The sequence below is a fragment of the Schistocerca serialis genome, chromosome 12 (genome assembly GCF_023864345.2).
Source record: "Schistocerca serialis cubense isolate TAMUIC-IGC-003099 chromosome 12, iqSchSeri2.2, whole genome shotgun sequence".
NCBI classification, from domain to species: domain Eukaryota; kingdom Metazoa; phylum Arthropoda; class Insecta; order Orthoptera; family Acrididae; genus Schistocerca; species Schistocerca serialis.
Genome location: NC_064649.1, coordinates 96,015,260 through 96,037,166, shown reverse-complemented (window position 1 = coordinate 96,037,166; position 21,907 = coordinate 96,015,260). Strand labels below are relative to the sequence as shown.

General features: G+C 42.4%; 1 protein-coding gene across 1 annotated transcript in view; it reads right to left on the bottom strand.

Moving 5' to 3' along the window:
• Positions 1-21,907, bottom strand: part of LOC126427966 (uncharacterized) — a 113,642-nt gene that overhangs the window by 61,482 nt on the left and 30,253 nt on the right. The window contains exons 3-4 of the mRNA XM_050089853.1: positions 18,107-18,159; positions 14,544-14,850 (exon numbers count right to left, since the gene is read on the bottom strand). Of these exons, the coding sequence (XP_049945810.1) occupies positions 14,544-14,850; positions 18,107-18,159 (360 nt within the window). The remainder of the gene's footprint in view (positions 1-14,543; positions 14,851-18,106; positions 18,160-21,907) is intronic.

Sequence of the window (21,907 nt, the reverse complement as noted above, 5' to 3'; positions counted from 1 at the left end):
TGCTTGGTATCAGGATCATCAAGGAAGTTTGTCGAACAGAATAATGAAACTGGCACATTAATTTTCATAAATCTTTCGCAAGTAATCAGTGTGTTGGTATTTTGTACTTTAGACGATATGGAGTGCCTTCTGGCAGTAAGGTGGCGCGACGTTTTACGAGTGTCGTGAAGCACGGAAGCCGGAGAGTGCGGATAAATTTGTCGGCAGCCGCTGGAGCGTGTTCTCGCAGGCCGGCGCGGTGCCGCCTCGCTGTAGATAACGACCGGTGCTAAAACCGGGCTTTTCACTGGTCGCGCCGTGCCGAGCAGGGCTCTGAAATTTCAATAGCCCGCCCCGGCCTGTGTGGGAGGGCGATATTCAGCGGCCGGAGCCGAATTCCAGCCGCCCCCAACCTATCGCACCTTGCGCCGTTTTTGTGAGCGCCGCGCCGAGGGAAGCTCCTATTATCGCCGAACATTCCAGCCAAACCCCGTTGCGAACAAAAGAGGGCTAAAAAGGGAAGGCCGCGCGTGTGGGCTCCCAATGCAACGGCGGATAATTTTTGGATGTGAATTGCTGAGGCATTAAAGGCTGGGCACGGATTCGCTGCCCACCTACAAGTGGCTCCGATTCCCGCACCTCTCTCTCTAACTTCTCTTGTTTCTCACTCACTCCTTCTCTCTCTTCCTCTCACTCTCTCTCATTTTTCCTCAGCTTCCTCTCTCTATCTCTCACGCACTTCCTCCCTGTCTTTCTTGCTGTTCGTCTCTCTCTCTCTCTCTCTCTCTCTCTCTCTCTCTCTCACTCACTCACTCGTTCTAGCGCTCTCAGCACCGTTCTCTCACCCACAGGTTTGTGCACGCACGCTGCACCGGCGATGTTCCCCTTTGCTAAACGTATTCGCCTGGCACAAGACAATTGCTCCTAAATAATTGTCTTAATTTTCTACTCTATCGTTTTCTCTCATAAACTGAAGCATAAAGCCAACCCCACGACAAAAGAAAAAAAAAAAAAAAACGAAAAAGAAAAATAAAAAAAATTGATGCCAAACAGTGTTGTTCTCTACAGTTGATAGTTGCTCCACTTTTAATATGCTAGTGTCTTGCTAACCGTGCCAACGGCCTTCCCGCAGTGGTAACGCAGAATCCCGCCAGATTACCGAAGTTAAGCGCAGTCGGGCTGGGTTTGCACATGGATGGGTGACCATTCAGTCTACCGAGCGCTGTTGGCAAGCTTGGTGCACTCAGCGCTTGTGAGGCGCACTGAGGAGCTACTTGACTGGGAAGTACCGGGTCTGGTCTCGCAAACTCACATACGGCCGGGAGAGCGGCGTGCTGACCACATCTCCCTCCCTATCCGCATCCAGTGACGGCCCTAGGCTCAGGATGACACGGCGGCCGGTCGGTACCGTTGGCCCTTCATGGGCTGTTCGGGCGGAGTTTAGTTTTAGTCTCTTGCTAACCCGCCATTCGTTGCAGATGTAGATGGCGGCTTAGCACAAGTGCCATATTACTTTCAGTGTCTTAAATTTAGCGTAAACACGTAAAGATCATAATTTATTAAATCCAAACAGACATTCATTTTCATAGCGAAGTGTCTCCTTGATTGTGTGCGCTTGCAGTGGTATCACTCAGTATGAAATAGTCGCAAATTTTTGGTTGTCACGGTCATGATATGCGGCGACATTAATCTTTATCAAACAAAGGCTTGACAGGCGTTACGGCGGTACTCCATGTTTCTCATTGTTGGTTAATGTCTCCAAGTATATATATCAGCAGCTTCAGCATCAGCAGTGTGAGATAACTTCAGTCTCTCTCCTCCTGTGCCCTCTTCTCAATCACTTTCATCATAAATTCTTGGCACACTTTCATTATTACTTCATCTGTTATATTGTCATAAATAGTTGTTCGTCCAACAGTGTACTCAGCAACAATGACCTTTTGCGAGCAATCACGGCTCAACTTAAAAAATGGTTCAAATGGCTCTGAGCACTATGGGACTTAACATCTGAGGTCATCAGTCCCCTAGAACTTAGAACTGCTTAAACCTAACTAACCTACGGACATCACACACATCCATGCCCGAGGCAGGATTCGAACCTGCAACCGTAGTGGTCGCGCGGTCCCAGACTGAAGCGCATAGAACCGCTCGGCCACACCGGCCGGCCGGCCCAACTACCCTCTAATATAAGTTTCTGCTTAGAATCTAGCTTAACTTGTTTCCTTTTGGAAGTCGTGACACCGAATCGTAAGAAACGTCACAATTTCAAACGTGTATAGTGTTGTTTAACATTGGAGTAGACTAATAGCATTTCGGGCACGAGAATTCATTATTGTGTCGTTTGTGCTTTAGTGACAAGATGCTGAACGTGGAGCGAATTACTGAAAGGCCTGATCTGTCAGGCCCCGATTAGCGAGAATTTAGTGTGCCATATTTCATTTATGAAGTGTTGGCAGAAGAGCCAACACCGTGTTGCTAGAGGAGGCCGAAATGCACGCGTTTAATTACACGCAGACTGGCGTGAGGTCTGGAACAGGTCAGAGAAATAAGACTAGCAAAACAGGAGGTAACTGGTAGAATACTTAACTTTAATCCATAAGTGGTGTACATCGGTCTGACGGTACAGGCATCACAAGTTAAATATCTTGCTAGGTCGTAGCAAATGACGTAGCTGAAGGCTATGCTAACTATCGTCTCGGCAAATGAGAGCGTATTTGTCAGTGAACCTTTCCTAGCAAAGTCGGCTGTACAACTGTGGCGAGTGCTAGGACGTCTCACTAGACCTGCCGTGTGGTGGCGCTCGGTCTGCATTCACTGACAGTGGCGACACGCGGGTCCGACGTATACTACCGGACCGGGGCCGATTTAAGGCTACCACCTAGCAAGTGTGGTGTCTGGCGGTGACACCACAATTTAAAAAGTAATGCACCAGATAAAGGCACATTTACAGAATAAAAAGAATTTCGTTCTGTTACTGGCGTCAGTGAAAAATTTGAAGTTACATGGATTCGCAAAGCAGCACTTCACGCGCGTAGTATTATTTACACAATACTGTGTGTAGTGTGGCTGCATTCCTTGCCCTGGAAAACACAAGGAGAAATTATGTACAGCGGGTGAAACGCATCCGAGTAGCCTTCTACGACCAATCCAGTGGACAAGAGAGACTTTCACGGCAGCAAAGATTCGTTAAACATCATCACAATCATCATCATCATCATCATCATCATCAGCCAAATCAATCATTAAATGATGTGGCCTCTTCGAGTCGTGGATTCAGGTAGGGTTTCAGCAGTCTTCTCCAAGTGGGACGGTCTTGGGCAGTTCTCTGCCAGGTGTTACCAGCGATCTTCTTGATGTCTTTGTCCCATCTGTCTGGTGGTCTTCCTCTAGGCCTCCGGTGCTCTCTCGGACTCCACTCCAGTACTAGCTTCGTCCATCTGTTGTCTTTTCTTCTTGCGACGTGGCCAGCCCACTGCCATTTCAAGGAACCTACTGTCTCTAAGATTTCATTAACTTTCGTCACAGACCGGATGTCAACTGCCCTTTTCCTATCCTTTCTTGTATAGCCCAGCATTGATCTCTCCATAGCTCTCTGTGCTGTCCTAAGTTTCCCTTTAGTAAATGAGTTCAGTGTCCATGTGTCGCTGCCGTACGTCATCACAGGAAGAACGCATTGATCAAATACTGCTTTCTTCAGATTTACTGGCATTTTTTATCTGAATACTTTTGAATTCTTTCCAAATGCTTGCCAGCCAAGCTTGATGCGTCGATAAATTTCTGGCATTACGTCTCCCTTCATATTTATAATCTGGCCAAGATAGACATATTCACTGACCTCTTCTAGTAGACTGCCCTTGACTTTCACATCTCCATCTGGGACCCATTTGTTGGACATTACTTTTGTTTTGGACAGGTTCATGTTCAAGCCAACCAGTAATTACAAATTAAACTAATGAACTGTATAATTTATTGTGTACACGTATTGCTCTACTGCAACAACTGTAAACGAAATAAAACAGTTACGCTGAGTCATAGCCTGCATAGTCTTCTGACTGTACTGTGACAACCGTTACAAGAAAAATAATCATTTGCGGTCACTGGACAGCTGACCTAACCTTATTTGCCCATTATGGGAATTGCCAAAAGCAAAATAAACATTTCTGTCAGGGCACCATGATCCTCAGTTTCCTATGCTATTGTGGACAACGGGATGTCTGAGGTTCCTGATCAATCAGAAACATCATTTCTTCCAATTACCACATGGAGCTTTCACATACATCATTCCTCTCCATTTCGTAGTGTTCGTAATTTCCCTTTTCCACTTCCTTGCAAAATTTGTTCGTAGTGAATTGACTTTCTCTCGGTCTCGCTAGGAACCGACGTGTATTGGACAGTGTCACCCTTTGTGACGGATCAAAGTGCAATGTTATGACGATAATGGCCACAAGTACGTCATCGCACGACATACAGCACCGAGCACCAGGAAAAAAGCAATTAATACTTTCTTACCGATTAATTTTTAAGAGAGAATGTGTTTTATGTTGTAGGTAGGTAAGATAAAATCGAACTGGACCTACTGCAGACGCTAGAGAGACGCAGCAATGCAAAAATTCCCTGTCTGGCCGTAACCAATGGAAGCCAAGAAGCTGGCTACAAGGGACAGCTGGGGTACCCAACCGCAAAATCCAAACCTATTGTTACTGAGGAGCTAAGAACTCTTACTTCTTGCGTTCTTTAATGAGATTGACGATTCTTTTCTCACATTCTCTCTCGATTGTGAAAGTGGTAATGGATTTGAATTATTGACGTAGAACGGGTACGTCTTGCAGTTGTAGATGTGGGTCTACATGAATGAAGATTTTGAAACCTATACAGCGAGTCACTATTTCGAGACTGATTTGATCAGACAGTATCTGTGATACAATTCGGTCCGACGCATTCTTTCATTTTTGGCTCGGTTCTAGGCGGTGCAGTCTGGAACCGCGCGACCGCTACGGTCGCAGGTTCGAATCCTGCCTCGGGCATGGATGTGTGTGAGCAGTTGTAGATGTGGGTCTACATGAATGAAGATTTTGAAACCTATACAGCGAGTCACTATTTCGAGACTGATTTGATCAGACAGTATCTGTGATACAATTCGGTCCGACGCATTCTTTCATTTTTGGCTCGGTTCTAGGCGGTGCAGTCTGGAACCGCGCGACCGCTACGGTCGCAGGTTCGAATCCTGCCTCGGGCATGGATGTGTGTGATGTCCTTAGGTTAGTTAGGTTTAAGTAGTTCTAAGTTCTAGGGGACTGATGACCTCAGATGTTAAGTCCCATAGTGCTCAGAGCCATTTGAACCATTTTTCATTTTTCCTGGCAACACAGTGCAAGAGCCAATGTCTGAAGAGGAAGAGTTTTGCCAGAGTAAATGTTACGGACAGTAGCAAAGTTTTCTATGGGGAATAACGAATATTCATCGAATCATACTGCACCGAAGAGGAAAATAATTCTAGTTGTTTTTATGGCATTTTAATTAACTAGTTACATGTACATTAATGAGTTACGTAATTTGAAGAAATGCTAAAAGACCTAAGTGTATTGTTTCTGTTGCAGTGCTCGGACGACGTGAACTTACGAAAGAATATACTGGTGTTTCGAGGATAGGAAAGAACTGCAAATTATTTGTTAATGAGAAGTACGCAGCTCAGTTATCTGGCAATTAATCCTCTACAATATTAGTGTAGAAAAATATTATTTGTCAGTTTATTTGCTATTACATAAGGCAATGATTCATCGACTTCGTTGAGTGCCTGCTTAAAAGATATCACTGGTTGTCTGGAATACGACGGAAATCGGCAACTTAATTTTACGGTTTGGAGTACTTCGCTTGTAACAGTACTGGAAGAGAATGGAGTTGTCTTTTTTCTGTGCCCCTGGGCTTTCTTTAATAAGGATAGAAAGAAATGGTTCAAATGGCTCTGAGCACTATGCGACTTAACTTCTGAGGTCATCAGTCGCCTAGAACTTAGAACTAATTAAACCTAACTAACCTAAGGACATCACACACATCCATGCCCGAGGCAGGATTCGAACCTGCGACCGTAGCAGGTGCTCGGCTCCAGACTGAAGCGCCTAGAACCGCACGGGCCACTCCGGCCGGCGATAGAAGGAACAAAGATTATCAAAATGTTCATTTTTCCTGATTTGATTCATTGTTGTTGTTTAGAATCTGTAGGTAAACGGAAGATCTGAACATACTGTCTCCTCCAGAATTTTTCCTTCTCTCTTTCTTTCTCCTCTTCTTATCCCTTTATTCGTGCCTTAATTTCTTCCCCTTTTTCCTTTCCAAGTTACTTACTTCTTATTTCCGTAATTTGCTTCCTCAACTTTCCATCACACTTTTCCTTCTTTCTCATACCTTTAAAGTTGTTTTTGTTTAACTTCTCCTTTCTTTTCTTTCTTTTCCTTCTTCCACTTCCCTTGCTTTTCAGTGCTATTTCCATTTCGTTCCACTGTTCCCCATTTCTTCCTTATTTATTCCATTTTTCCTATGTCTTTCATTTTTTACTTCCCTTCCTCCCACTTCCTTTCTTTTTTCTTCCTATTTAACCTTTCGATCCTTTTTTCCATCCTTCTTCACCTCTGCTAAGGCTCACTTATAGTAGCCGCTGAAGAACGTCCATTTATTTGTCTTATAAGCCTCATTTCCTCTGAATTATTTATCTAATAAGGGATCATCGACTCACTTCCATACGTCGGAATCTGAACTGCCACTGTTTCACGAATGTAAATCATTTTCCGGCCGCTGTGGACGTGCGGTTCTAGGCGCTTCAGTCTGGAATCGCGTGACCGCTACGGTCGCAGGTTCGAATCCTGCCTCGGGCATGGATGTGTGTGATGTCCTTAGGTTAGTTACGTTTCAGTAGTTCTAGGGGACTGATGACCATAGATGTTAAGTCCCATAGTGCTCAGAGCCATTTTTTTGTAAATTATTTACATTTATTAATAGCTTTGGGGAGAGTAGCCGTTGACATAATTAATTTAAACTACCAGTATAGGTCAGACAACACAAAATACCCAAGACAAAAAGGAAAAGCGTGATTTGTTTCAGTAGGGCTCGTGCTCTCAGCGTTTCATACAAACTTAATTGTTTTTATACGTAGTTCATCTACAATTTTTGATGAGTAGGTTTTTGAGTGTCAAAATATTAGACATAAGTATGTCTGTATCTTTTGACTGCATTCACTTAGAAGCATAGTAATATCTCAGATGTCGTTTACGATGATCATTTAACATCTGACGCCGTTCACGTCCCTTAGATACTTGCAAGGCCTGGTAATAACACTAAACACGAGCAACAATAGTGCGCGCTGGTTACAGAAAAGTTACAAACTCGAATCATTTATGTATTCGCCCATGGTGTGTATGTTTGTAAAGTTACTTAGCATACGAGCATGTCTTCTGGAAGCTTCGCATTTTTTGTCAGGCAATTTCGATAATGTTAACGTGGATATGGATACCAATGATCACTGTTGAACCATCTCCTGTGAGAAATGTCGTTTTTTACACCTGAAGATGGTCTGTTAACTAGCCGAAACTCGAAGTTTCAATAAAGTGACATACAGCTTTAGCACCAAATCGCGATTTTCTTCAAGAATGTTTTCAAAGCTATGAACCATGTCCTCCTTACGGAATTTAGTATTATCTAATTAAAATACCTCAGTGCGGTACTCTTATGCGGCTTGATTATGCTGGCAACATAATCGTTGGGTGTCACACTACCAACTCTTACATTTCGCATTAGAGCTATACGACGTGCTTGATGTTTTAATGGACTGCGTCAGCCTGTTTTCTGGCGCTACAATTCCAGCAAGCGGACTATCTTCCGCCTCCCTCCCCCTCCCCCCTCTCTTTCTAGCTGTGTGTGTGTGTGTGTGTGTGTGTGTGTGTGTGTGTGTGTGTGTGTGTGTGTGAGGCGCCGGACGCCCGTAAACAGACGCCGACGCCTGCCACCGACGACGCGAGACGCTCGTAAACTCGACGCCGAGACTGGCGTCGCGATGTCCTCAGCCCCTGACTCTTAGGCTCTCCCGCTTAGCTTCACACAACGCCACTTTCACCGTGGTTGGAGGGGGGGAGATGAGTTAGCAGACGCGAATGAGAAGTGCCGAAACAACCGTAGGCTTTCGCAAAAAAAAAACATTTTACATCAGAGAGGGTCTGATCAGCAATATCAGGTTACAGTCTTTTACTGTAAGTAGTGACATTTTGAAATTACTTGTACAAGGAAGCAACGACGTAACACCTACCGTACAGCCAGTGACACCACGTATTTGATACGTTACACAGTATGAAACAATTTGAAACAATAAACGGGACACTTATCTACAAAACACGGAAAAATAATTAATTCAGACTTGTTGTACCCTTTGCAGAGTAATCCCTGAGGAGACCCTAGTCTGCGTTCGAGAAAACTATGATCGTATTCGATTTGGCGGTTTAATCCACCTAATCTGTAAGGTTGGTGCGTAAGATCCAAGCGTTTCAGTTTTGCATGTTGGTATTCCTCCTGCTATGGGCTTATTTCTCGACTGTGATTTCTTATTTGTAGTTCACTGTTGCTATTTGTGTTTACATATTGTAATTTTTTCGTTTGGAAGTAGTGAGTGGAACTATGCTAGCTACACAATGGAGTGCCAAGTGGAGGTTGACTCTTACATAGAACATAACAACAACCAGCCACGTTTTACAATACTATTTAATTATTTAAACAGCACCATTACCGGTTTCGAACCTACAGGTTCATCTTCAGACGGCTGGTTCACATTTCACATTAGCTTTGGCCTTTAGTTTCCCCAACTGACAGCCGCTCGGCGTAGCCGCGTGGTGTTAGGCACCTTGTCACGGTTTCAGAATGGTTCAAATGGCTCTGAGCACCAAGGGACTTAACATCTGAGGTCATCAGTCCCCTAGAACTTAGAACTACTTAAACCTAACTAACCTAAGGACACCACACACATCCATGCCCGAGGCAGGATTCGAACCTGCGACCGTATCCTAGAACCGCTTTGCCACACCGGCCGGCTGTCACGGTTTGCGCGGCTCTCCCTCGTCGGAGGTTTGAGTCCTCACTCGGACTTGATTGTGTGTGTGTGTGTTGTCCTTAGCATAGTTTAAGTTAGATTAAGTATTGTGTAAGCCTAGGGACCGACGACCTCAGCAGTTTGGCGCATTAGGAACATACCACAAATATCAAAATTGTTACCCAACTGACGGAATTTCCTTGCGTGGTAGAGCCCTACAACCAAAACAAGATGTGAGACAATGTCTTTTTAACTGTAATTGTCTCCCACAACGAATTTAAGTGATGTAAACAAATTATTAGTGGAAGATGTTTATGTTACTTACCATGAAATGGTTCAAATGGCTCTAAGCACTGTGGGGCTTAACGTCTGAGGGCCTCAGTCCGCTAGACTGAAAACTACTTAAGCCTAACTAACGTAAGGACATCACGCACAGCGTTAATTATGATGAAAAATCGGGGCTATTATGTTCTATTGCAGACTGCTCACGGTCTTTCAGCAGCGAATACTATATGGTATGCTTTTTCTATATGTATATGTATGCACATTGTGTAACGTACCACTCTCACACTGAGAAGTTTCATCTCATGGAGGTATGTATACAAAGATGGCGATATTACAACCACAAAAATGCCAAAGACTTCCACTCCCAGAGATATTTCGTTATTTACATATATATATGACAGTAGAAATTTACAAATAGCTAATGTTACATTACTTACTATTTACAATGAAAGACAACTGATTAAAACAAAGATAAATATACAAAGCAGTAAATTATAAAGTGTTGCTACAGTGTTATTACTTAAGTATTGTGGTATGCATTGAAACCAGAGTAAATGATAAGGGCCAGATGTACATAAATAAACATTACAACTATGGACATATTAGGTAAATAATATGGCATACATTGAAAGCACAGTAGAACAGTAGATGGTTTGGCATGGATGCACATATATAAATATTACAACATTTCATTCTCTCTCTCTCTCTCTCTCTCTTTTTACTTATGAGTTTGCCCACATTACGCTTGTCCGTCTCTTTTGGAGTATATTTGCGCACTGTGGGATCTTCACCAGATGAGTTTAGCGAAGTATATCGAGATAATTCAAAGAAGGGCAACATGTTTCGTATTATCGAGGAATAGGGAGAGAGTGCCACGAACATGATACGGGATACAGGATTTGGGGTGGAAATCATTAAAAGAAAGGCGGTTTTCGTTGCGGCGGGCTCCTCTCATGAAATTTGAATTATGAACTTCCTCCTTCGAATACGAAAGTATTTTGTTGACGCCGACATACACAGGGAGAAACGATCATCATAATAACATAAGGGAAATCAGAGCTCGCAAGGAAAGAAACATGTGTTTGTTTTCTCTACATACTGATCGAGAGTAGAATAGTACGAGTAGAAAATTAATGTGAAGGTGGTTCGATGAACCCTCCGCCACGCACTTAAGGGTGATATGGAAAGTATCTATGTCGATGTAGACGAACAGTTCTACACAGAGACACACACACACACTTGAAGGTGACAGAGAGAGAGAGAGAGAGAGAGAGAGAGAGAGAGAGAGAGAGAGAGAGAGAGAGACGGAGGGGGAGGGAGAAAGAGAGAAATTACTGGAAGAGTAACTAATGAAAAATTATTATTATTCTAGCGTTTATAATATCATCATCCATGAACCATGGACCTTGCCGTTGGTGGGGAGGCTTGCGTGCCTCAGCGATACAGATGGCCGTACCGTAGGTGCAACCACAACGGTGGGGTATCTGTTGAGAGGCCAGACAAACATGTGGTTCCTGAAGAGGGGCAGCAGCCTTTTCAGTAGTTGCAGGGGCAACAGTCTGGATGATTGACTGATCTGGCCTTGTAACATTAACCAAAACGGCCTTGCTGTGCTGGTACTGCGAACGGCTGAAAGCAAGGGGAAACTACAGCCGTAATTTTTCCCGAGGACATGCAGCTTTACTGTATGATTAAATGATGATGGCATCCTCTTGGGTAAAATATTCCGGAGGTAAAATAGTCCCCCATTCGTATCTCCGGGCGGGGACTGCTCAGGAGGACGTCGTTATCAGGAGAAAGAAAACTGGCGTTCTACGGATCGGAGCGTGGAATGTCAGATCCCTTAATCGGGCAGGTAGGTTAGAAAATTTCAAAAGGGAAATGGATAGGTTAAAGTTAGATATAGTGGGAATTAGTGAAGTTCGGTGGCAGGAGGAACAAGACTTTTGGTCAGGTGATTACAGGGTTACAAACAAAAAATGAAATAGGGGTAATGCAGGAGTAGGTTTAATAATAAATAAAAAAATAGGAGTGCGGGTAAGCTACTACAAACAGCATAGTGAACGCATTATTGTGGCCAAGATAGACACAAATCCCATGCCTACTACAGTAGTACAAATTTATATGCCAACTAGCTCTGCAGATGATGAAGAAATAGATGAAATGTATGACGAGATAAAAGAAATTATTCAGGTAGTGAAGGGAGACGAAAATTTAATAGTCATGGGTGACTGGAATTCGTCAGTAGGAAAAGGGAGAGAAGGAAACATAGTAGGTGAATATGAATTGGGGGGAAGGAATGAAAGAGGAAGCCGCCTTGTAGAATTTTGCACAGAGCATAACTTAATCATAGCTAACACTTGGTTCAAGAATCATAAAAGAAGGTTGTATACCTGGAAGAATCCTGGAAATACTAAAAGGTATCAGATAGATTATATAATGGTAAGACAGAGATTTAGGAACCAGGTTTTAAACTGTAAGACGTTTCCTGGGACAGATGTGGATTCTGGGCACAATCTATTGGTTATGAACTGCAGATTGAAACTGAAGAAACTGCAAAAAGGTGGGAATTTAAGGAGATGGGACCTGGATAAACTGAATGAACCAGAGGTTGTAGAGAGTTTCAGGGAGAGCATTAGGGAACAATTGACAGGAATGGGGGAAAGAAATACAGTAGAAGAAGAATGGGTAGCTCTGAGGGATGAAGTAGTGAAGGCAGCAGACGATCAAGTAGGTAAATAGACGAGGGCTAATAGAAATCCTTGGGTAACAGAAGAAATATTGAATTTAATTGATGGAAGGAGAAAATATAAAAATGCAGTAAATGAAGCTGGCAAAAAGGAATACAAACGTCTCAAAAATGACATCGACAGGAAGTGCAAAATGGCTAAGCAGGGATGGCTAGAGGACAAATGTAAGGATGTAGAGGCTTGTCTCACTAGTGGTAAGATAGATACTGCCTACAGGAAAATTAAAGAGACCTTTGCAGAAAAGAAAGCCACTTGTATAAATATCAAGAGCTCAGATGGAAACCCAGTTCTAAGCAAAGAAGGGAAGGCAGAAAGGTGGAAGGAGTATATAGAGGGTTTATACAAGGGTGATGTACTTAAGGACAATATTATGGAAATGGAAGAGGATGTAGATGAAGACGAAATGGGAGATAATATACTGCGTGAAGAGTTTGAGAGAGCACTGAAAGACCTGAGTCGAAACAAGGCCCCGGGAGTAGACAACATTCCATTAGAACTAGTGATGGCCTCGGGAGAGCCAGTCATGACAAAACTCTACCGTCTGGTGAGCACGATGTATGAGACAGGCGAAATACCCTCAGACTTCAAGAAGAATATAATAATTCCAATCCCAAAGAAAGCAGGTGTTGACAGATGTGAAAATTACCGAACTATCAGTTTATTAAGTCACAGCTGCAAAATACTAACGCGAATTCTTTACAGACGAATGGAAAAACTGGTAGAAGCCGACCTCGGGGAAGATCAGTTTGGATTCCGTAGAAATGTTGGAACACGTGAGGCAATACTGACCTTACGACTTATCTTAGAAGAAAGATTAAGAAAAGGCAAACCTAAGTTTCTAGCATTTGTAGACATAGAGAAAGCTTTTGACAATGTTAACTGGAATACTCTCTTTCAAATTCTGAAGGTGGCAGGGGTAAAATACAGAGAGCGAAAGGCTATTTACAATTTGTACAGAAACCAGAGGGCAGTTATAAGAGTCGAGGGGCATGAAAGGGAAGCAGTGGTTGGGAAAGGAGTGAGACAGGGTTGTTGCCTCTGCTCGATGTCATTCAATCTGTATATTGAGCAAGCAGTAAAGGAAACTAAAGAAAAATTCCGAGTAGGTATTAAAATTCATGGAGAAGAAGTAAAAACTTTGAGGTTCGCCGATGACATTGTAATTCTGTCAGAGACAGCAAAGGACTTGGAAGAGCAGTTGAACGGAATGGACAGTGTCTTGAAAGGAGGATATAAGATGAACATCAACAAAAGCAAAACGAGGATAATGGAATGTAGTCAAATTAAGTCGGGTGGTGCTGAGGGAATTAGATTAGGAAATGAGACACTTAAAGTAGTAAAGGAGTTTTGCTATTTAGGGAGTAAAATAACTGATGATGGTCGAAGTAGAGAGGATATAAAATGTAGACTGGCCATGGCAAGGAAAGCGTTTCTGTAGAAGAGAAATTTGTTAACATCGAGTATAGATTTAAGTGTCAGGAAGTCATTTCTGAAAGTATTTGTATGGAGTGTAGCCATGTATGGAAGTGAAACATGGACGATAACTAGTTTGGACAAGAAGACAATAGAAGCTTTCGAAATGTGGTGTTACACAAGAATGCTGAAGATAAGGTGGGTAGATCACGTAACTAATGAGGAGGTATTGAATAGGATTGGGGAGAAGAGAAGTTTGTGGCACAACTTGACTAGAAGAAGGGATCAGTTGGTAGGACATGTTTTGAGGCATCAAGGGATCACAAATTTAGCATTGGAGGGCACCGTTGAGGGTAAAAATCGTAGAGGGAGACCAAGAGATGAATACACTAAGCAGATTCAGAAGGATGTAGGTTGCAGTAGGTACTGGGAGATGAAGAAGCTTGCACAGGATAGAGTAGCATGGAGAGCTGCATCAAACCAGTCTCAGGACTGAAGACCACAATAACAACATAATGTCAGATGTTAACAAATAATTATAATTTCGTAAGACTTGAAGTTACATATTACTGAACCATATTATAATCGCTCCTGAAAGTAAGGACACTACGGTCGGCTCGTTTATTTACCTGTGCATGATGCGCTGTGCTGTTCACAAGCAGGCAACATGTTCGTGATGCTGTTCCATCTACCACAGTGTGTCCGACAATCGAAAAAATTTATGTGCGTTTCGTTTACTGTAGCGTCACTACATGACTTCGGTAACGTCCACTGGAAGCCAAGTGAGATAATATCGGGGTTTGGTAGTAGGATCATTGCTATTACATGGCCCGCTCAATGTGATAATTGATACCGTTACTCTCAGTGTGCAGTTTATGTAATCGTGTGCATGGAGGACGGCTGTGTGCCACAAAGACCCCAAGAATCAATAAGGAACTATTAAAAAAAAAGTGAAATGTAATACCTCTGAAGTTCACTGTGATTGTACAAAAACAGCGTGTAAGGGAGATGAACACCTGTTCCTGCAGCTATCGCGATTATATCGCTACCTGCGGTGGTCAGTGCCACAGCGCCGCGGCCTTTGAGGGGGTGGGTGTGATGGTAGGTTTCCACCCTCGCCCCACGGCCGGCTATAACCGCCAGCGGCAGCTGCGACGTCATCAGCGGCAGCTGTCCCCGCGCCAGCTGCAGCTGACGGCCTGCGGACTGGTCACGCCCTCCGCACAGTGCAGCAGAACAGAGCGCCCCCACCCTCAGTAGTGGGGTGGGGAGCTGCATGGCGGCGTAAACACGCTGGCCCGTCCCTGTCCCGGACACTGCAGGGCGCGTCGGCGGGGGCCCCTCAGCTGCAGCTGACTGCCCGTGTCAGCGATGCAGCTAATCACTCCGCCACACATCACGTCCGCCCTCCGATTCAGCACTCCTTACTCGGCGACACCCGCCCACACGTTCACTCGACATTATTCTCACTCTCCCCTCAAATCCACATATACCGGTATCTGCACGTAACAGGCTTAGAAATGTGGTTCTTGATGTTCTCCCGGCTTGCTGAATATTCGACGGTGTTTTGGGAGTGTAGTGTGTCGTTGCACGCTCGATAATTCATCTGGGAACCTATTACACATTGAAAAGAGTCTGGCTTGCCTCCTCCCATAATAAGCTAATGCCATTCCAATTCCAAAGAACGCAGGTGATGACAGGTGTAAAAATTGCCGAATGATCAGTTTAATTGGTCATGGTTGCAAAATGCTAACACAAATTCTTTATAGACAAATGGAAAACTGGTAGAAGCCGACCTCGGGGAAAATCAGTTTCGATTCCGGAGACATGCAGGAACACGAGAGGCAATTTTCGCTACCTGTATGTGGCGATCCCGATTGGGTCAGGGTGCTGGGCACTCGGTCCTGCGATTTTGAATAAAGAAGTTGCTAGTGGCGGCTCGTTTGCACTAGTGAGCATGGTAACTGAGTCTACGTAAGTTTCAGCGTTGTCCAAGTTTCAATCCATTTCGTTTCTAGTTTCAGATCTTTATTATCATACAGAATATTTCATTCGGGATAAGTCGGAGGGTCCTACGACTTATGTTAGAAGACAGGTTAAGGAAAGCCAAATCCATACTTATAGCATTTGTAAACTTAGATGAAGTGTTTGACAGTGTTGACTGGAAAACTCTCTTTCAAATTCCTAAGGTGACAGGGTAAGAAACAGGGGGCGAAAGGCTATTTACATTTTATACACAAACCAGATGGCAGCTATAAGAGTCGAGCGGCACGAAAGGGAAGCAGTCATTGAGAATGGTGTGAGACAGGATTGCAGCCTATTCTCGTTGTTATTCAAGCCGTATGAGCCGGCTGTTGTGACCGAGCGGTTCTAGGCGCTTCAGTCGGGAACCGCGCGACTGCTACGGTCGCAGGTTTGAATCCTGCCTCGGGCATGGATGTGTGTGATGTCCTTAGGTTAGTTAGGTTTAAGTAGTTCTAAGTCTAGGGGACCGACGACCTCAGATGTTAACTCCCACAGTGTTTAGAACCATTTGAAGAAATCTGTATGTTGAGCAAGTAGTACAGGAAACAAAACAAAAATTTCGAGTAGGACTTAAAATCTAGGGAGAAGAAATAAAAACTTTGAAGTTTGTCAATAACAATGTAATTCTGTAAGCAACAACAAATGACTTGGAAGAATGGTTGAACGAAATGGACAGTGTCTTGAAAGGATGATACAAGATGAACATCAACAAAACCAAAACGAGGATAATGGAATGTAGTGGAATTAAATTACGTAATGCTAAGGGAATTATATTAGAAAAGGAGACAACGTAATGGACGGGTTTTGCTATTCGGCCAGCAAAATAGCTGATGATTGTGGAAGTAGAGAGGATATAAAATGTAGACTGGCGACGGCAAGGAAAGCGTTTCTGAAGGTGAGAAATTTGTTAACATCGAGTACAGGTTTAAGTGTAAGGAAGTATTTCCTGAAAGTATTTGCATGGAGTGTAGCGTGTATGGAAGTGAGGCACGAACAACGAATAGTTTAGAGAGGAAGAGAATAGAAGGTTTTGAAATGTGACGCTACAGAACAATGATGAAGATTAGATGGATAGATCATGTAGCTAATGACGAGGTACTGAATAGAACTTGATTAGAAGAAGGGATCGTTTGGCAGGACACGTTCTGAGGCATCAACGGACCACGAATTTAGCATTGGAGGGAAGTGTGGAGGGCAAAAATCGTAAAGGGAGACCAAGAGATGAATACGCTACGCAGATTCAGAGACATGTAGCTTGCAGTAGTTTCGCGGAGATGAAGAAGCTTGCACAGGACAGAGCAGCATGGAAAGCTGCATCAAACGAGTGTTTGGACTGGAGACCACATCAACAACAACACTGTCTCACCCCTGTCATGACTGGATATACGTGCAACACATGACGCGCATTACTTTATTTCACTGGGATTAACAGACTTCAGTCTCAGTTTTGTATTTGATGAATGATCAGTCACGTGCTCACTATGCTGCTCCCGTGAGCACGTTCCTTCAGCATACTATGCTCACCAGTGTGGAATGGTCTGTTGTTCCCGGACATGGAACCAATCGAACATGTGTGGGGTCAACTAAAAAGAGCTTTTCTTCGATGTCGACAACGGCCACGTACTGAGAGCGACCTACGCAGAATAACCAATGATGGGTAAGACCATCTGGACCAGAGCCGATTTGATAGTGTCATCTACGGTATGTCACGATGGATTCAAGCCTGTATCCAAGCAAGGGAACTTTCCACTATGTATGGATGCATCTGTTAAAAAAAAGGGGAACGGAGATTTTGTCATTACGCAATTCTTTAAAATCTGATTGTCTGAACACATTGCAAATTATTATATGCGCATGCCTCAGAGCCGATTATTGTTCTCAGTCCCAAGAATTTCGAAATAAAGAGGTGATGCAAAACCTTTGTTGATGCATGTAATTAGTGTAATGTCCCTGAGAGAAAATAGTAATTCAAAATGGTTTAATCCTTACTACAAACCATACCGTCTGGCATGATTTCATGTAGATCAGTCACCTGCAGTAGCAATAAAACAGGGAACACACATACAATCACATGTTCTTATTCAAAGCTACAGCTAGCACACATTATTATGTAAGACCCTGGAATAGAGAGAATTAGCACTGCATACACAAGGACCAAACAAAACCGACGAACACGTTCTCCTGTTCAACAATCAGCACAAAAATCAGGACTGCAAAGTTTTACAATGTAAATCACTTATTAGAAGAAACTGCCACTGATACATTAACTAAAAATATCCTGCACTCTGGTTTTATGTCTGAATATAATACAAGAGACTTTAATTGCATTGGAAGCAATGAAATAAAAGGTTCCCTTCATCAGCAGAAGCAAATCACAGTGACGAAGCAATGTGTATCATTGTTACACAACATTTTAAATATGCTTTACGTTTATGTGACATTACTAACAAATTTAATTTCTGTAGAAACCTGCACATTATGTTAGACACAATGAAATGTAAGTAATGTTTCACTACAGATACAGTAATAGGATATGCTCTACACAGGAGGTGGTGTAAGTGCATACTTCTCCTACCTTACTACTGACATGCAGCAAGAACATACAGCGACGGTTAACACCAGGAACTGCATACAACTCACCTGCAATGGAAAAAGAAACAGAATTAGCGCCTATTAAAGTTACTCATACGGACAAAAATACAATTTAGGTAAAAAGCTTCATTAAAAGCCACACTGAGACAGTAAACAGTTACGAGCTTCGCATTATGCTGTAGGTCAACATGTGATTGAGAACTAACCATGGGCCAGCCGGGGTGGCCGAGCGGTTCTAGGCGCTACAGTCTGGAACCGCGCGACCACTACAGTCGCAGGTTCGAATCCTACCTCGGGTATGGATGTGTGTAATGTTCTTAAGTTATTTAGGTTTAAGTAGTTCTAAGTTCTAGGCGACTGATGACCTCAGATGTTAAGTCCCACAGTGCTCAGAGCCATTTGAACCATTTAAACCAACTAACCATGTATTGACGCACAGGGTTCCATCTTACGGCCTTTACTCTTTCGTGCGAATATTAAAGACTTTTCCTTAAAAACACTGCAAGACCACAAGTTTGTTCCGTTTCCAGATGATACTACAAGCTATTTGTATAGATTGTGAAGGGTATAGGGTAGCCATATGAAAGGTGTCTGTGTAGGTTGTGAAAAGTATCTGTGGAAATCATAAACTGTATCTCTTAAAATTCCACAAACAAAAAGTGATTTTAATTGTTTACATAGAGACTACGTTTCTCTCAATAAACGGGACTATACATTCTGCTCTCAGTCATACAGTCGATTTTTTTCATAGCGAATGTAAATTAAAAAACTGAAATTTTGCTTAGCAGTTAAATAAATAGGTATGCATACATTTCGCAAGGCACAAACGCTGCAGAATTTATCCTCTCAGAAAGAAATTGGGATATGTGCCATAAAATATTAACAGTAAAATTTAATTTAGACTAGTTTTTTATTTTACATAATCAAATTAGAAAAGAACTTACACTTTTAAATAAAAAAAACATAACGGTTGCTGGTGCCAGCTTTAAATTATCACGTGACTGCAACAAATAACCTCATACCTCGTCTGATGGGCTTGTAAATCATTAGTCTCATAAAATAGGAACATGATAACGAATCACACACGGACTTTAAGTTCATGTTAACACCACACACCTAGATAGAAAAGGAACTAGAAGAACTAAAACATGCACTACAAACACGCATAATCGGTATAAGGATTGCTCCACCGGCCAAACGCAAAATATGAAACATTCAAGCCGTGGAACTGAACGAGAATTACGATCCGAAACGCAGATCAGATCTGAAATGCCTGTGAAACACAGTGCACACGTGAAGGCAATGTAATTTAAGCCCCCAAAAGTATAGAACAAGAACTAAAAACCGACGAGTTGAAGCCTCGTTCATTTTTCAAACACGTGGCCCTAACCACACGAAATCAGATCAAGAATAAATACTAAAATTCCGAAAAGTCGCTTAATCTGTGGGAGGAACCCATCTAAGTAAATTATCGCGGAATAACTGCAAGATGAAACAGATTCCGAGAGCTGAAGGTTCTCTAAAACGACGTCGACTACATGGAATTGAGCTAACAAAGACACACGCACTAACGGGTGGAAATTACGGAGTAAAGATGAAAGTAACTAAACAGAAGAAGAAATAATATACGAAACACAAAAACACGCATATTCACATTGCAAAACATGAATTCTAATTGAGACTAATCAGACTTCCACACTAAGCTCCCACTTTTCTAAGTTTTTGTTGAACAAAGTAACTACAAGTAAAAACATACAATTGCAAAAATCCCCACAGCTTACCATTCCTAATGAAATATTCTGCATGGTGATAAAGATCTGAAACTAGAAAGGAAATGGATTAAAACTTCGATAATGCTGAAACTTATACAGACTTAGTTACCACGCTCACTACTGTAAATGAGCTGCCACGAGCAACTTCTTTCTTTAAAATACCAGGACCGAGTGTCCAACACCCTGACCCAATCGGGATCGCCACATACAGGTAGCGAAAATTGTCAGAAGCCACCATTACCGCACCTTATCAACTTAAGCATAACAGCGCTTCGACTAGAAGGGAACGACACCATTTTGTCACTCTCTCGTGTTACACCAAAATTGACTAAACTGCAGATAAGAATATGTATGTTTTTGTATAGGATCCGCCTTTAGCAAAACACAATTTTTTTTCTAAAGTGGGACCCTATCCAAAAACATTCGTATTGTTAAAGCAAACACGAAAGAAAAAGCTTCAATCCCAAGACGATTATGACGATAAGAAGTTTACCCGCCACCATTTATTATTAAATCTCAATATACATAAGCATTTATTCACTGTCGTCCTAAGGTGGTAGGAATTTGAAAGAATAATAGCGGTACAATACAAATACATTGTAATTAATTATTGGGAACCTATAAGAAGTACCGATGCGTAACAAATCAATACGTGAATATAAAATAGGCATAGAATAAATACGAATTCAACGAATGTATGCAGTTGTGGCTGAATGGAGCATGTTCAGCTGCCAATGATTTCTCCTTGCATGTTTACGGAATGCTTCAGAACTATCAGGTGCTAAAGCGTCTCCGTAGGAATAAAATTCAGCATCAGAGACTCAGCATTCAGCTGAATTTTATTCCTACGGAGACGCTTCAATGCAAACTGTACGATAAATGGTAAATCAATATGGTTTAAAAAAAGAAAAAGTGTGAATGGCTGTTAGATGGACATTAATAAATCATTCTTAAGCAGTCCATACACGTCCAGTCCAGACGCACACTTTATATAATTCGTAACATTAAAGACACTATGTAAAAAAAAAAAAAAAAAAAAAAAAAAAAAAAAAAAAAAAAAAAAAAGAAGAAGAAGAGCAGCAAGCCGAAGAGGTTAAATAGTTACTGAAATTTGAAAATAAATTCATTCGAGAGGAGCATACAACAGAACTTCTGAAACGAATGTTTATTTACAATACTTCTCAGACGTAGGAGGTACAAAAACACCAAAAATGGCCGTTCCATTCTGTCGCATGAGATCATGTTTCGTGCTAACTCATTTAGCACAAGAGGGTAAGAAGAACAATTTATGGTGTGAATTCACGAACGATCCACAGACACCGGTTCAAGGAAAGAGAGATAACAACAACTGATGGCCAATTTGTTTATTCTTTAATAGGATATGATATAAATAATATATCCCTTGTTCAAATTAAAATCTTAATTGATGAAATCAGTATCTGAAGTAAGACTAATTTACATATAAAGTTACTTCCATAAGTGAGGGGAAGTGTGCATTATTCAGAAGCACGTATTTTCAAAAAATTGCGAGCAGTGATAAAAAGTTCATCTACGACGGTTATTCGGAAATTAAGGAACAATTGGTGGCGAAATGGAAAATACAGTGAAACTCTGATGAAACTTTGCACAGATGCGTTGGGCACTGTGTCTAGTACACCTGTCGATCGCATCGTGTCGCTCTTTTCAGTTACGAGCTCACAGTGAGAATGTAAAGATGGGTAGAAATTAGCGTCTCCCACCAAGTATGAGGGCCTGCTGAAAGATTTCGCCTGAAGCTATGCAATCCACATAACGTAACTGTCATGCGGTTAGTGCTACACGACAATCCTCGGCCGCACTCTGCAGGGGCAATGGAGATGCTACTGCAGCGTTTTCGAGATGTGTTTGATCACCCACAATACAGCCTGTAGTTGGCTACCCCTGAGATTCATCTCTGCTCAAACGAACCGCTGGCTACGAAGACAATATTTTGACACAGACAACGAGCTGCAGTCCAGAGTAGAAAATTATCGAAAAGCACTGGC